The 12716-nt window shown below is 37.4% G+C and overlaps 1 protein-coding gene across 6 annotated transcripts in view; it reads right to left on the reverse strand.

Moving 5' to 3' along the window:
* The window catches only part of SBF2 (SET binding factor 2), a 461885-nt gene that overhangs the window by 46701 nt on the left and 402468 nt on the right, over positions 1-12716 (reverse strand). For 5 of the 6 annotated variants that reach the window (XM_061201443.1, XM_061201441.1, XM_061201442.1 and 2 more), the window contains exons 27-28: positions 8419-8615; positions 6100-6240 (exon numbers count right to left, since the gene is read on the reverse strand). In XM_061201443.1, coding sequence (XP_061057426.1) covers positions 6100-6240; positions 8419-8615 — 338 coding nt within the window. Of the gene's footprint in view, positions 1-5108; positions 5205-6099; positions 6241-8418; positions 8616-12716 lie in introns of all 6 variants that reach the window. The other variant, XM_061201446.1, reaches the window with a different exon arrangement.

A 12716-nucleotide genomic window follows, 5' to 3' on the forward strand; every position in this document is an offset into this window, starting at 1 on the left:
GGTGAGCAGTAAGTTACAGTTTATTCTTTCCTGAGTAAAGGAACTGCTCAAATCACTTAAGGAAAATGATTCTGTACTTATTCAGGATTGAAAACATTAATGGCAGGAATATTAAGCTATCCATTTCAAAACTGCATAAAATATGACATAATTTGATAAAAGAAAAATCATCATAAGTGATTTTTCATTTCTGCCTCACTCCTTTGGAAGTAGGAAATGAAGGGCCTTGATGGCTTTAGTGGCCAAAGGAAGTCAGAAAGCTAAGGGTTGCAGAGGCACTGGCTGATTATACACAGAGAATGCTACTGCAAGACAGAACAAAGACCTGGAACAGCATGAAAAAGGCACAGGGCCTCCTGTGTGTGAGCCAACTACTCTCCTTTCTGCCAAGGTTTTAAGCTTTCCTATTGGAATATGGATCATTAAATGCTTACAGTGAAGCCTGAGTGGTTGGTTCCTGATTCTGAGATACTGTTCCCTAAATATATCATTTTCTTAATGCTAGTCCCTTGGCCTAGAATGACCTCTCCCATTTCTTTACCTGACAAACTTCTTATTCCTTAAGATCCAGGAACAATGTAAACTCCTCTGAAAAGCATTCTTGACTGTCCCTAGAGTTGTAGACGGCTCTATCTGAACTCTGATCCCATTGCACTGTGATTATTTGCACATTTTATTCTACTTGATTGTGTACTCCAAAGGGCAGGGACCTAATCACATTTACTCTTATATCCATGCTGAGAGCCTGATATCTAGGTACTGCAAACATTTGTTGATTATTTTCTTTTTGAAAATTGATACATATGAGCTGCTGTGGTTCTCTACTATACCTTCAACTCAATTATTTGCCCTGAAAGAATGAAAAGGGTATTAATTAAAAAAAAATTAAGCACTTCCTCAAACAGAGCCTCATTAATGAAAAACTGCCAAGTGTTTATCACCTAGCAGAAAATCAGCAATGAGAAAACGGGCTGTACTGATATGGGGTCAGCACAGGGCTTGGAGAACTGTAATTCCATCTGGCAGTCACATTAACCAAACGCCTTACACTGCTGCATTGGTGGTGAGGTCTGCTTAGCTTCCTGAGTGATTCCTAGGTGTCAAATACTTGTCCTGAGCATGTAACGCCGACCTGGAGTGGTGTTTTTCCAAACTGCAGGGTCCTCCTTAGCGGTTTGTGAAATCATTTTAGAAGGTCAAACCAGTATTTTTAAAGAAGTGGAACAGATTAGAGTGGAAAATACTATGAGCACTGCATGTGGTATAGATGAATATTGTTTCATGAAACTTTCGTTAGAGTCTATATACATTTTGCATTGTGACTTAGTACTACCTTTGTGATATAAAATGTATATGTATACATATAGATATAAAATGTATTTCTTACTGTGAGACATGATCAAAAAAGTTTGAAAGTTACTGGTCTAGGCCTAAGACACATTCTCCTTTATCTGCTTGCCTTTGGCCAGTGAGAAGCAACCTGGCTTAAGGTAATTTACATACAAATGTAGACTTTCCTCCCATTTCAGTGGAGTATTATGCAACAATAATGACAACAACCTCAACAATAATAATGGAACTAACATTTATTGAGCTCCTATTAATAACGAGCCACTTACTAAGTTAAGTGCTTTACATATATTATTTCATTCATTCCCCATAACTATTCTAAAGCTAGAATACTTTTTATTATCTCCATTTTACAGATGAGGACACTGAAAATTACGAGGTTTCCTGAATTGCTTAATATCATACACTAAGTGGTAGGACTGCAGCTTGAATTTGAATGTAACTGAACCAAACTCTTAGTGTCTTGTCACTTAAGGAACCATGTGACCCTGGATCTGTCCAGCAGGGTCTGGCTAAGGGGATTGTTTCAGGGAAGAAGTAATACAGTTCATCCCACCCATGGGAACGCAGTGTTGTTCAGAGCATGAGCATTTCCTAAGCAATGGTATTGTTCTCTCTACTCTGTTCAGAACAAACGAAGGAGAGAAGGAAAAGAGATGCTTGGGTTGGACGTGACGACAGGGTATTGAATTTATGGATGTGACCTTATGCCTAGCACAGTGCATGAGGTATAAGCTATATTCAGTGAATGCTGCACTGAAATGGACTGAACTAATCCTAGGCCCAGTTATGCTCTTGTCTGCTAAGTGATCTTGGCTAAGTCACATCATCTCTCAAAGCCTCCTAAAGTACCTGTCCTGGAGGTTACTTCAAGGATAAAATAACACTGTAGAGGAACTTAAAGGGCTATGGAAATGTAAAGGATGAAAAATTTAAAAGCTGCCTCCATGTGGCTACTTCTCAAATATACCCAGGTATTTCATTTTTATATTTAAGAGGCAGATTTTCTCATGGCATTTTTCTATACAACAAGATAATTTATCCAAGTTGCAAATACTTGCATTTTCCCCATGGGGCATACAAGCTATTGTAATTTTAAATGAAAAGCAATGTGATCTATTCACATCTTCATTTTTTCTTAACTAGTTTTTGCGTCAAAAAGGTTGCTTCCCCTGGCTTAGGAACTCTTCAACGTGCATGCTGAACGCTAAGTGACCACCCTGACTGAAAAAGGGTGAAGGAGAAGGTGAAGGTCAGTCTAAACCCTGGCTCATTAGAGTGGGAAAGGCACACAGTGGAAATAACATAAGAAGGAAACCTGGAACTAAGATTCTATGACAATGAAAGGAATGGAAAAACAGTGAAAATACACAGAAGAGGAAAAAGGAGAAGGTTAGGAGGGAGATTTCGAGATAGGAGGCTCTTCCCACACAGGGTAAATGAGGAACTGCTAGAGAAGTGGAACCTAGCTCTCTGGAAGAATGAAGAGACTCTGTACTCAAGGGTGGGAACAAGGAAATGAACTAATGTCAGGGCATGCAAGTGTCTACATATAGTCTTGCCCTGGCCAATCTGAGTGTATGTCTACCTGCCATGTTCATGTTAATAGGGAATCTTCTGAGATTTCCCAAACTTGCTTGCCCTAGTCCATTCCTGCTGCTCTATGCGAGAGGGATGATGCTATCAGAAGAGACAAAGGAAAGCAGCTCCAGGGATCACAGAGGAAGTTGAAGGTGCCAGGAAACAGCCGCATCTCATCTTCCAGTTAATCACTGGGACCTTAGGAGATTTGGAGGCTTTGGGAGTGAAGAATTAAGAGATGGAGTAAAATAATAAGATTTGCGTTTCTGGATCCTAGCTTAAGATACCAGAATGAAGGGGACCTGGTTAGGAGCAAAAAACTGTCATAAGGAAACACACTAAGTTTACAGGAATTTTCAGAAGAAAATATTTGGGAAGGGGGTCAGAAATAATAATTATGGCCTCATTATGCATAGAAAGGGTCATAAACAGATTAAATAGGAGATTTTAATCCTAAGATGTAAATACAGCCTTCCAGGTACCTTTGAGAATAGCAAAGAATGGACTCATGACTAGAATGTAACCACTAGTGGGGATTCCCTTGTATAAAAAAGCCACGAGTCTGAGGCCAATATAAAAAAAGCAAAGATAATGTAGTTGAAACAGATTGGTGACTATCCTTGTGCCTTAGGTACCAACACAGAAGGAGAGACAGTTTTGTACCTAAAATTTATATTACAGGTCACCTGGCCCAATGGAAGAATACATAACATGTTGTTGATGAAGTTTACAAAGGCAAAACTCAAGAGCAGGGTGGGGATGGGAAGGCTTCAACTAACCAGACATATGCCAGAAGTTGCATCCTACTGAAAGTTAAAGGGAAAAGTTTCTGACGTGCCTGCTAATATAAGCTTTCAGATGGCAAATAAAGCAATAAGGAGAACTGCAACTTCGAACCAAATTCTGACACGAGCTCTTGGCAACAAAAATACCAGGAAACTTAGGAGAAAGTCACTGTACTATCTTTTAGTTCAAATTCACCAAGAAAGAAATGATGAAAAGAATGAAGTTTGTATCTTAAACTTTAAAACAATAGTATTTTAAAAGTTCCGGAAAAAGTTACATATGACCGTTATGGGTTTAACTGTGTCCTTACCCCCTGTCAAATTTCTTATGATGTAGTCCTAACCCCCAGTACCTCAGAAAATGTGACCTCACTTGGAAATAGGGTCATTGCAGACGTAATTAGTTAAGATGAGGTCACACTGGAGTGGGGTGGACCCTTAATTCAGTATGATTGGTGTCCTTATAAAAGGGGAAATGTGGAGACAGATGCACAGGGAAAATGTCACGTAAAGATGAAGGCAGAGATATGGCTGATGCTTCTACAAGCTAAGGAATGCCAAAAATTGCCAGCAAACCACAAGAAGCTAGGGGAAAGGCATGGAACAGATTATTCCTCACGGCCCCCCGAGGGAGCCAACCCTGACAACACCTTCGTTTTGGACTTCTAGCCTCCAGAACTGTGAGACAAATGGTTGTTTAAGCCACGCAGTTTGTGGCACTTTGTTACAGTAGCCCTAGCAAACTAATACAATGACCTTAAGGCCTGATTAGGAAGATACCTGAAGAAGGGTGAAAGCTCTTAGGAAATTCTGCCATCACAGAAAGTTCTGATGAGGTAGGAAAAAAAGTACCTAAAGAATCAATATGGCTGCCAGGAGATGTGCATAGTAATCTTGGTTTTCAAAAGGAAAAAAAGTGAATTTTGTAAAATAGAGTCTTTATGGTGATTCTGAACCACTGTCTCTTACTCCTCAAACTAGCACTTCAGAGAACAGAAGTAAAAATAACAGGCATTGGAAGCACAGCCTTTGAGTCTGGGATCATGTCTCCCTAACCGCTTATGCTTCTGTGCTCAGTCTTTCTACACTGCAAACTTGAAGCATCATGGAATGCTGCCAGAGCTGAGTCACCATTTAGATATGTTCCCCTCCCCTACCAGTGCTTCCAAACTCATCAGTATGTTAAGATTTTAGCAATTATTATACCTCTTGTCCCACGAGGCTAAACTCATCTGTCACCATGCTAGCAATAAATTTGATCATTCATTTAGAAAAGGGTAATTAAAAACAAATTTAACCATAATTAGTTGATTTGAAGTATCACTATCTAGAAAAAAGTTTTCTGCTTTTAAGGTTGTATCAGTGCTCAGTTACAAAATCAATCTTACTAACCTCCTCGAGCAAAGCTATTGGATGGGTTTACATCCAAATGTCCTGGCACTACCTGCTTAAGCACAGTGGACATTCTTGAAGTCCTCCTTTCAGTCCCTAAAGTCAGCCAAAAAGAAGAACAAAAACCATGTCGTTCGGGTTAACATTACTCAAATGACAAAAAGTTATCTTCATATGTAGCATGTCTAATTGCTGCCAAACATTGTACTTTTTAAGTACCCAAAGCTTTAATAGAGATAACAAGGCACTGTTACTATTTCCTCAGAGATACACACATCTGCAAGATTATAGAGAGTTAGGTTTGGCAAGTGCAATCAGAGAATTTAATGATAAATGAAACAAGGCATGCATGGTGTTACTTTACAAGAAAAGCCACTTTCTGCTTATGTTGAGCTATTCAAATAGCTGATTAAGCCAAGGAGACCAACTTCTCAAGTCACATGCTCCTGTGTCTAACACATTAGGGTTACCTCTACATGAACCCTTTGGGGTTCCATCACATGATAACTGAAACAGAATATTAGTACAAGTCTTAATGGCTTCATCCAAATCTAGTGAAAACAAACTGTACTGCAAATCATAAAAGGCTGCAGAAATTTCAGGAATTTCAAAGTTATACATGATGATTTTAATAAATATACATTTAATAAACAGATGTTCAACTTACACATTCAACTCTGTAATATTTTAAAGTCTATGTAAAACAGATTCCAGGAAAAAAAAAAAACCCACATGACTTTATGTTTCCCACCACCTCTCCTATTACTCTTTTAAAAAGGAAATTGTTAAGTCTCTAAATTTGGTTACTATTTACTAGAAATTAATAGTGGTACCCTGATTTCTAAATAAAATAATCTAAAGTTATAGCCCCACAAGGTAAAACATTAAGGGGTCATGTTGAAGGAACAATGCAAATAACTAAAGAGACTAACCCTAGGAATGAATATGACCTTTCACAGTTGTCAAGAAGAAAAATATTATTAAATCTTACCTGGAGACAGAGCAAGTGCTGGCCTGACAGTAAGGGTGTTATTGCCACTGAGTTTCTGATGGACAGAAACTGCACTCAGTAAGGCTTGCAGGTACTTTTCCTGTTCTATGCTACTGGAAGATTCTAAAGAGGAGGTAGGAGCTATAAAAGGAAAAGATATTAAATAAAACAAACTGTAGCTATGTTAATAAAACTGGCTCTCTCTATATACATACGCTTATTCTTTCTATATATGGTCTTCAGGTTACCGCACCCAAATATAGAAACCAGCCCCGCTTAAAGCTCCAAACTATTAAATGGCTAATCCTCCTATGATATTGGTTTCACCACACCTACTGCTTGATTGCCTCATCCTCCTCCCAGAAAGAGCCCAGGTCTGGAAAACCAGCATACAGCCGTCCTTCCAAGCACAGGTGCAGTTTCTCATCAACCAATCAACTCAAAATAAAGATTCATAAAAGACAACATGTCCTTGATGATCTCCCCCAACCACTCTGTCCATGCCACTGTTTGGGAGCAGAGGAGGGAGCAGTTTCCCTCAGCATCCCAGAATGGGCAGAGGTGAGACTATCCCAGCACCAGTAATTTTATTCCAATTCTGTCACATAGGCATAGGGGACAGGAACTTGTAGAGGGTTGTTGTGGGAAGAGAGGAGGAAGATGAGAAGACAAGAGCAGCTGCTGCTCAATTCCCTGGTCCTTCTGAAAGAGGATCAAAAAGTATGCACAGATGGAAACAGCTGTCAGAGCAATTCTGGGTTGGAGGGACTCTGAGCCTGGCTTGTGTGGAGTAAAACAGAATCACTGAAATTGGCCCAGGCACTTTAAAGTGGCATCGGGAGGGATTCACTGGAAGGACAATAGATATTAACAAATTTTCTTACAAGGTGAATAGGAAATAAATAATTAGCATTACTATATTGTATTTTATCAACTTTAAGGTGCCATCATATTTTATAAACTCTAAAATGTCATCAATTATAAGATGCACCACAATTTTATATACTAAGAATAAAAAACTCTGCCATTTAAACCATGGCACAATTATTTCTGATCACATGAATTGTAAGTTGCATTCCAATTTCAAAGATATTAAAAGGTTAGCAAATGTGAGCTCAAAAATGTGAAATATAGTAAATTTATATTGAAAAATAAGAAACCAGTGGAATAAAACAATTTCAATTTTTCTAACTAAAAGTTCAGTGATATGCTCATTAATGCTTAGTGATATGCTCATTAATGCATTAATGCTGAAATGATTCTCTCACTTTATGTAGCCTACATATGCTGTGTTCTATTATACCCATTATGTGGCTTGGGAGGATTCCTCTGGGCAGAAAAAGTTAAAAGCCAACTGCCTTCAATTACACAAAAATGCCAGGTGAAATAATAACAATAACAACAACAACAATAATAATATAGCGTGGTGTGTGTCATGCTCTCAGTCAACTGAATGATCAAAGACGTACTGGCCAACTTTTAACTTTTAGGAAGGAATAGATGAGAATAAAGAAGAGATATCAAAAAGCACATGGTTCTACCTACTGAACCACTGAACTTGAATGAGTTCATTTCCAAAGAGGAAAGAATGCAGCAGCCATCCCTAAACTGTATATGATATCTTAGCGGTCCTTATTTAATTTTATTGAGCAACTACTTTAAGCTAGAAGTTATGAGAAAGGTTAGCAAAATATAGCTCCTGACTGACTTCAGACCTCAGACATGGTGCTCAAAAATATCCTCAGAAAAAGGGGCAGTGCACTTAGTATATCTTTTTTCTTAAGTTGGCCAGCCTCTGGCTTCCTGAAAACCTCTCTGCTTGAGAGCTCCTAAAGAAGCATTTCGGTCATTAGTTTGCCCTCTTATTTGTGTGTGTGTGTGTGTGTGTGTGTGTGACTTGTAGGAATGAGATAGGATATCTTATACCACATGGGACAGAATCCCTATTTGCTTCTGCAGCTGTTAAATATGTTTGAATGCTTCCCAAAAGAAAAGAAAATGATTAGTATATGTAATCTGTTTCCATCTGTGGATACTCTGGTTTGTGAAAACAGCCTAGAACCAAAGACTTCATTATGTTAATTTCTATTAAAATCCAAATATAAACAGACATATTAAGCAAGATGGCAAATTCAAGGTGGAGCCCCACATTGTCAAGTCTAGTTCTTAAGCTGTACATGTATATAGCACAGTGGAAAAGGCTATGTGTGAGAGGCTTGATGAAAGGGCACAACTGGCATTCCCAGATTTTACTTCCTTCATTTTTTGGAATACTCTGAAGTGGAAGGATCAGAATACTGCTGTAAGAGAGCTGCTTACCTGCCTGAGGGGAGTTCTGAGATTTAAAAAGGCCAACTACTCCCTTCCCATGGAATCCTCCAGATCGGAGAAGCAGGGTACTGCTTCTTGAGTTCTTCCAACATACAACAGGCAGGCGATTGTGTCGATAGCAGCGGGCTACTCTTGGTAAACTACTGTCCTGTACAGCTTGAGGTACAACTAAAAGGCCAGGATAGCTTTAGGGACATGGAAGGGAGAAAGAGAATAATTTGGGTGGGCGAGGAGGGGTGGGGAGAGGAGAAGAAAAAAGAAATGGAGAGAAAGGGAATATAAGAACATGAATATCATAATATCATAGTAATTTTCTAAGACTCAAACATATTGGTGGAGTGGTAAGACATATATTTCAAACACGAAACTAAGTTTCAACTCAGTTCTTTAGGGGTTGAGAAGAAAAGGCCTAGATGGTGAAGACAGCTAACTCATCCACTAATCTGTATTTTTTTTTTTTTTTTTAAATAAGCCTCCTTCGGTGATACTGCAGCCTTTTGCTGAGGAACAAGCTTAGAAAATGAAAACGTTACATAGAATTATTAAAAAGGCTTCTGTTAAACATGATTTCCCTTGCCTTATACACGACTTGAAATAAAGATTGCAAGATTAATGTATTTTTTTAAATTAATTTATTTATGGCTGCGGTGGGTCTTCGTTGCTGTGTGCGGGATTCTCATTGCAGTGGCTTCTCTTGTTGCAGAGCATGGACTCTAGACGCACAGGCTTCAGTAGTGGTGGCTCACGGGCTTAAGTTGCTCTGCGGCATGTGGGATCTTCCCGGACCAGGGATCGAACCCGTGTCTCCTGCACTGGCAGGCGGATTCTTAACCACTGCGCCACCAGGGAAGTCCCAAGATTAATGTATTAGTGTCAACTTTATGAGAATGACAAATCAAACTGTCAACTCATTGGATTGCTGAAATGATAACAGAGAATAGAGTACACTAATATTTAGACTGCCAGAGATGGTGAAAGGATTAAAAATCAAAACCAAATGATCTTTGGTATGAAAACAATTCATTCAAGTGTCAAGTGCGTTTAAATATTTTATTAACACTACATGTTGATAATTAAAAAAAAAGATTAGCTCATAAAGTTACAGGATATGATGCTGGGAAAATGAAAAACAGACAAGAGACCTTGTTTTTAAAGATTACTAAGTACAAGAAAACAGGCAGCTTTCAGAGCATTTCTTTCCTTTAGTTTATTTAGAAATATTAGACTAAAGAGATTTCATATTAATAACCTCCTAACCTCTAATCCCATGTCTTTATTTTGTGTGACTTTTTTTATTGTGGTAAAATATACCTAACATGAAATTTAACATGTTAACCATTTTCCGTGCACAAATCAGTGACATTAATACTTAACCAGAGATACCTTGGAAGTATTCTGAAAACCTAGTACTTCCGTGCTTCAGGAAGTTACAGGCTGTATTTTTCTAATACCACAAACTGATAAAGAGACCTAGCTGTAGACATAATCATTCATGAAGACTTGAAAAGCAGTTCTATTATTTAGGACCCTCTATTTCTTTTTAGAAATCCGTATCACTAGCACCTAGGTCAAGAAATGGACCATAACCAGCATCCCCTTGTGTCACCTCCCAATCACTATTTCTCCCTCTTCCTCCTCAAAGATTATCACTATCCTTGACTGCTAACAACATGGATGAGTTCTGCCTGTTTTTTGAACAAAAAAGGAATGAATAGAATTTATTTTTTTGTGTCTGGCTTCTTTTGCTCAACAGTATGTTTATGAGACCCATCCATGCCTTTGCATATAACTGTAGTCTGTTCATTTTCACTGCTGTATAGTATCCCACTATGTGATTATACTATTTATCTATTCTTCTATTGTTGATTTTGAGTAGTTTCTAGTTTTTGACTATGTAAGAAGCATGTTGCCATGAACATTCTTGCAGTTGTCTTTTGGGAGAACATGCATTCCTAGATGTAGTAGAATTTCCAACAGATACGTGACAGATTGTGCACTGTTCAATACATGTCTAGAAGTTTAGTAGATGCTGCCAGACAGCTTTCTAAAGCTGTTTAACCAATTTACAGTCACACCAGCAATAAAGAGTTCTACTTGGTCAACATTTTTACTAGCATTTTGTATTGTTGATCTTTTAAATTTTAGCCATTTTTGCAGGTATAAAGTAGTCTCACTGGGACTTTAATTTGTATTTATCTGAAGACTAATAGGTTGAGCATTGTTGGAGGATGGAGGGAACCAAAAGTACCCAACAAACTGAGAAGGCATCTTGAGACTGAAAAATCAGACAGGCAGCTCCATATAATTAATGGATCAGTTTATTACAGGGTAACTAACTCATAGGGTGGGATCTAGATCGGGCAAATAATGATCAGGAAACATTCTCAACTGCACTCCAAGCCACAGAGGGGCCACAGGGACAATTTTATAGTTAACCTAGGGTATGGGGGTAGGTGCTTGGAAACAGGATGTGCATTCTCAAGTTAAGAGATATGAATAGGTAACTAGTCTCATGGGTACTGGGAATACTTAAGGGAAGGTTTTCATCATTGTTTGGGGACTAACAGAGCATAGAGGCTACCTGGTCCTAATGATCATTAAACAATATCTATTAACTACAAAGCTCTTGATGACAGAGAAGTGATTCACTGCATAGTACCGTGCTTGGTAGGATCAGCGAAAGACAGGAGAAACTGTAAGGGCCCAAGATGGCATCAGTTATGCTAACAGCCATACAAGCATCTTTTCAGATATTTATTGCCCACCAGGATATCCTCACAAAAGAGGATATCCTCTGCCATTAGTTATTGCCTTTTTACTCTCTTAATGATGTCTTCTGATATATAAGACTTCTTAATTTATCAATTTTTTACTTTCTGGATAGTGTTTTTCCTGTCTTAAATCTTTCCCTACTTCAAGGTCATGAAGATATTCTCCTGTCTTCTGGAAGCTTTTAATTATTTTAACCTTTTACAGGTAGATCTACAGATCAATGGGAATTGATTTTTGTCTATGCAGTGTAAGGTAGAGGTCAAAATTAATTTTTTTCTTGTATGGATATCCAGCACCATATATTGAAAAAAACATCTTTTATCCACTGCTCTTAAGTGCTATCTTTATCTTAAACCCAGTGTTCTTATATGTTGAGATATTTCTATATTCCCTATTTTGCTCCAGTGGTCTGTTTGTCTATTCCTGTGTACATCCCATACTGCCTTAATTACTGTAGCTTTATAAAAAGTCTTGATATCCTGCAGTGTTATTCTATAAGACTATCCTGACTATTTCTAGCCTTTTGCATTTTAGTGTAACTCTTAGAATCATCTTTTCAATTTCTGTAAACATTTTGCTGGGATTTTGATTGGGACTGCATTGAATCTATAGATTAATGTCTGGAGAAATCACAGTTTTAGAGTATTGAATATTCTAGTCCAAGAACATTAAATATCTATTTATTTGTATCTTTAATGATCCTTAATATTGTTTTGACTGTTCCATGTAGAGGTCTTACACATCTTGTATTAGATTTATTCCTAAGTATTTAATGTTTTTTAGTGCTACTTTAAGTCGTATCAGTAGTACCAAAATAACATCAGTTAAAATTTCATAATTTAATTATTTGTTTTTGGTACATATATGACTAATTTTTGTATAATGACCTTGTACCAGTGACCTTATTAAATTCACTTATTAATATAACAAGTTTATCTGTTGATTCCTTCAGATTTTCTATGTGTATAATCAGATCATCTGTGAATAATACAGTTTTATTTCTTTCTTTTCAATCTTTCTGACTTTTATTATCTATTTTTCTAGCCTTTTTGTACTTCCTAAGACCTCTAGTACAACACTGACTGGAAGTGGTGATAGTGGGCATTCTTTTCCTGATCGCAGAGTACAAATTTTCAATAGTTTACCATTAAGTAATTTTTGCTGTAGGATTTTTTTAGACACTTACGAGATTAAGGAGCTTCCCCTGTATTTCCAATTTGCTTAGGGTTCTTTTGTAAAAAATCATAAATATATATTACACTTTATAAAATGCTTTTCTGTATACAATGAACTTAAAACACTTCGTAATTCTTTTAATGTGGTGAACTACGCCGATTAATTTTCAATTGTCAAGCCAGTTCTGTATTCTTGTAATAAACTACACTTGTTCACAATAAATTCTGCATGAAATGAAACTTTTGTCATTATGAACCATTCTTTTTTATTGCTAGTAAAATTTTACTTTAAAAATCTACTTTAATATTTATATAGTGACAATAGGTTTTTTTAAAGGT

Source organism: Eubalaena glacialis, chromosome 10, assembly GCF_028564815.1.
Source record: "Eubalaena glacialis isolate mEubGla1 chromosome 10, mEubGla1.1.hap2.+ XY, whole genome shotgun sequence".
Lineage (NCBI taxonomy): Eukaryota > Metazoa > Chordata > Mammalia > Artiodactyla > Balaenidae > Eubalaena > Eubalaena glacialis.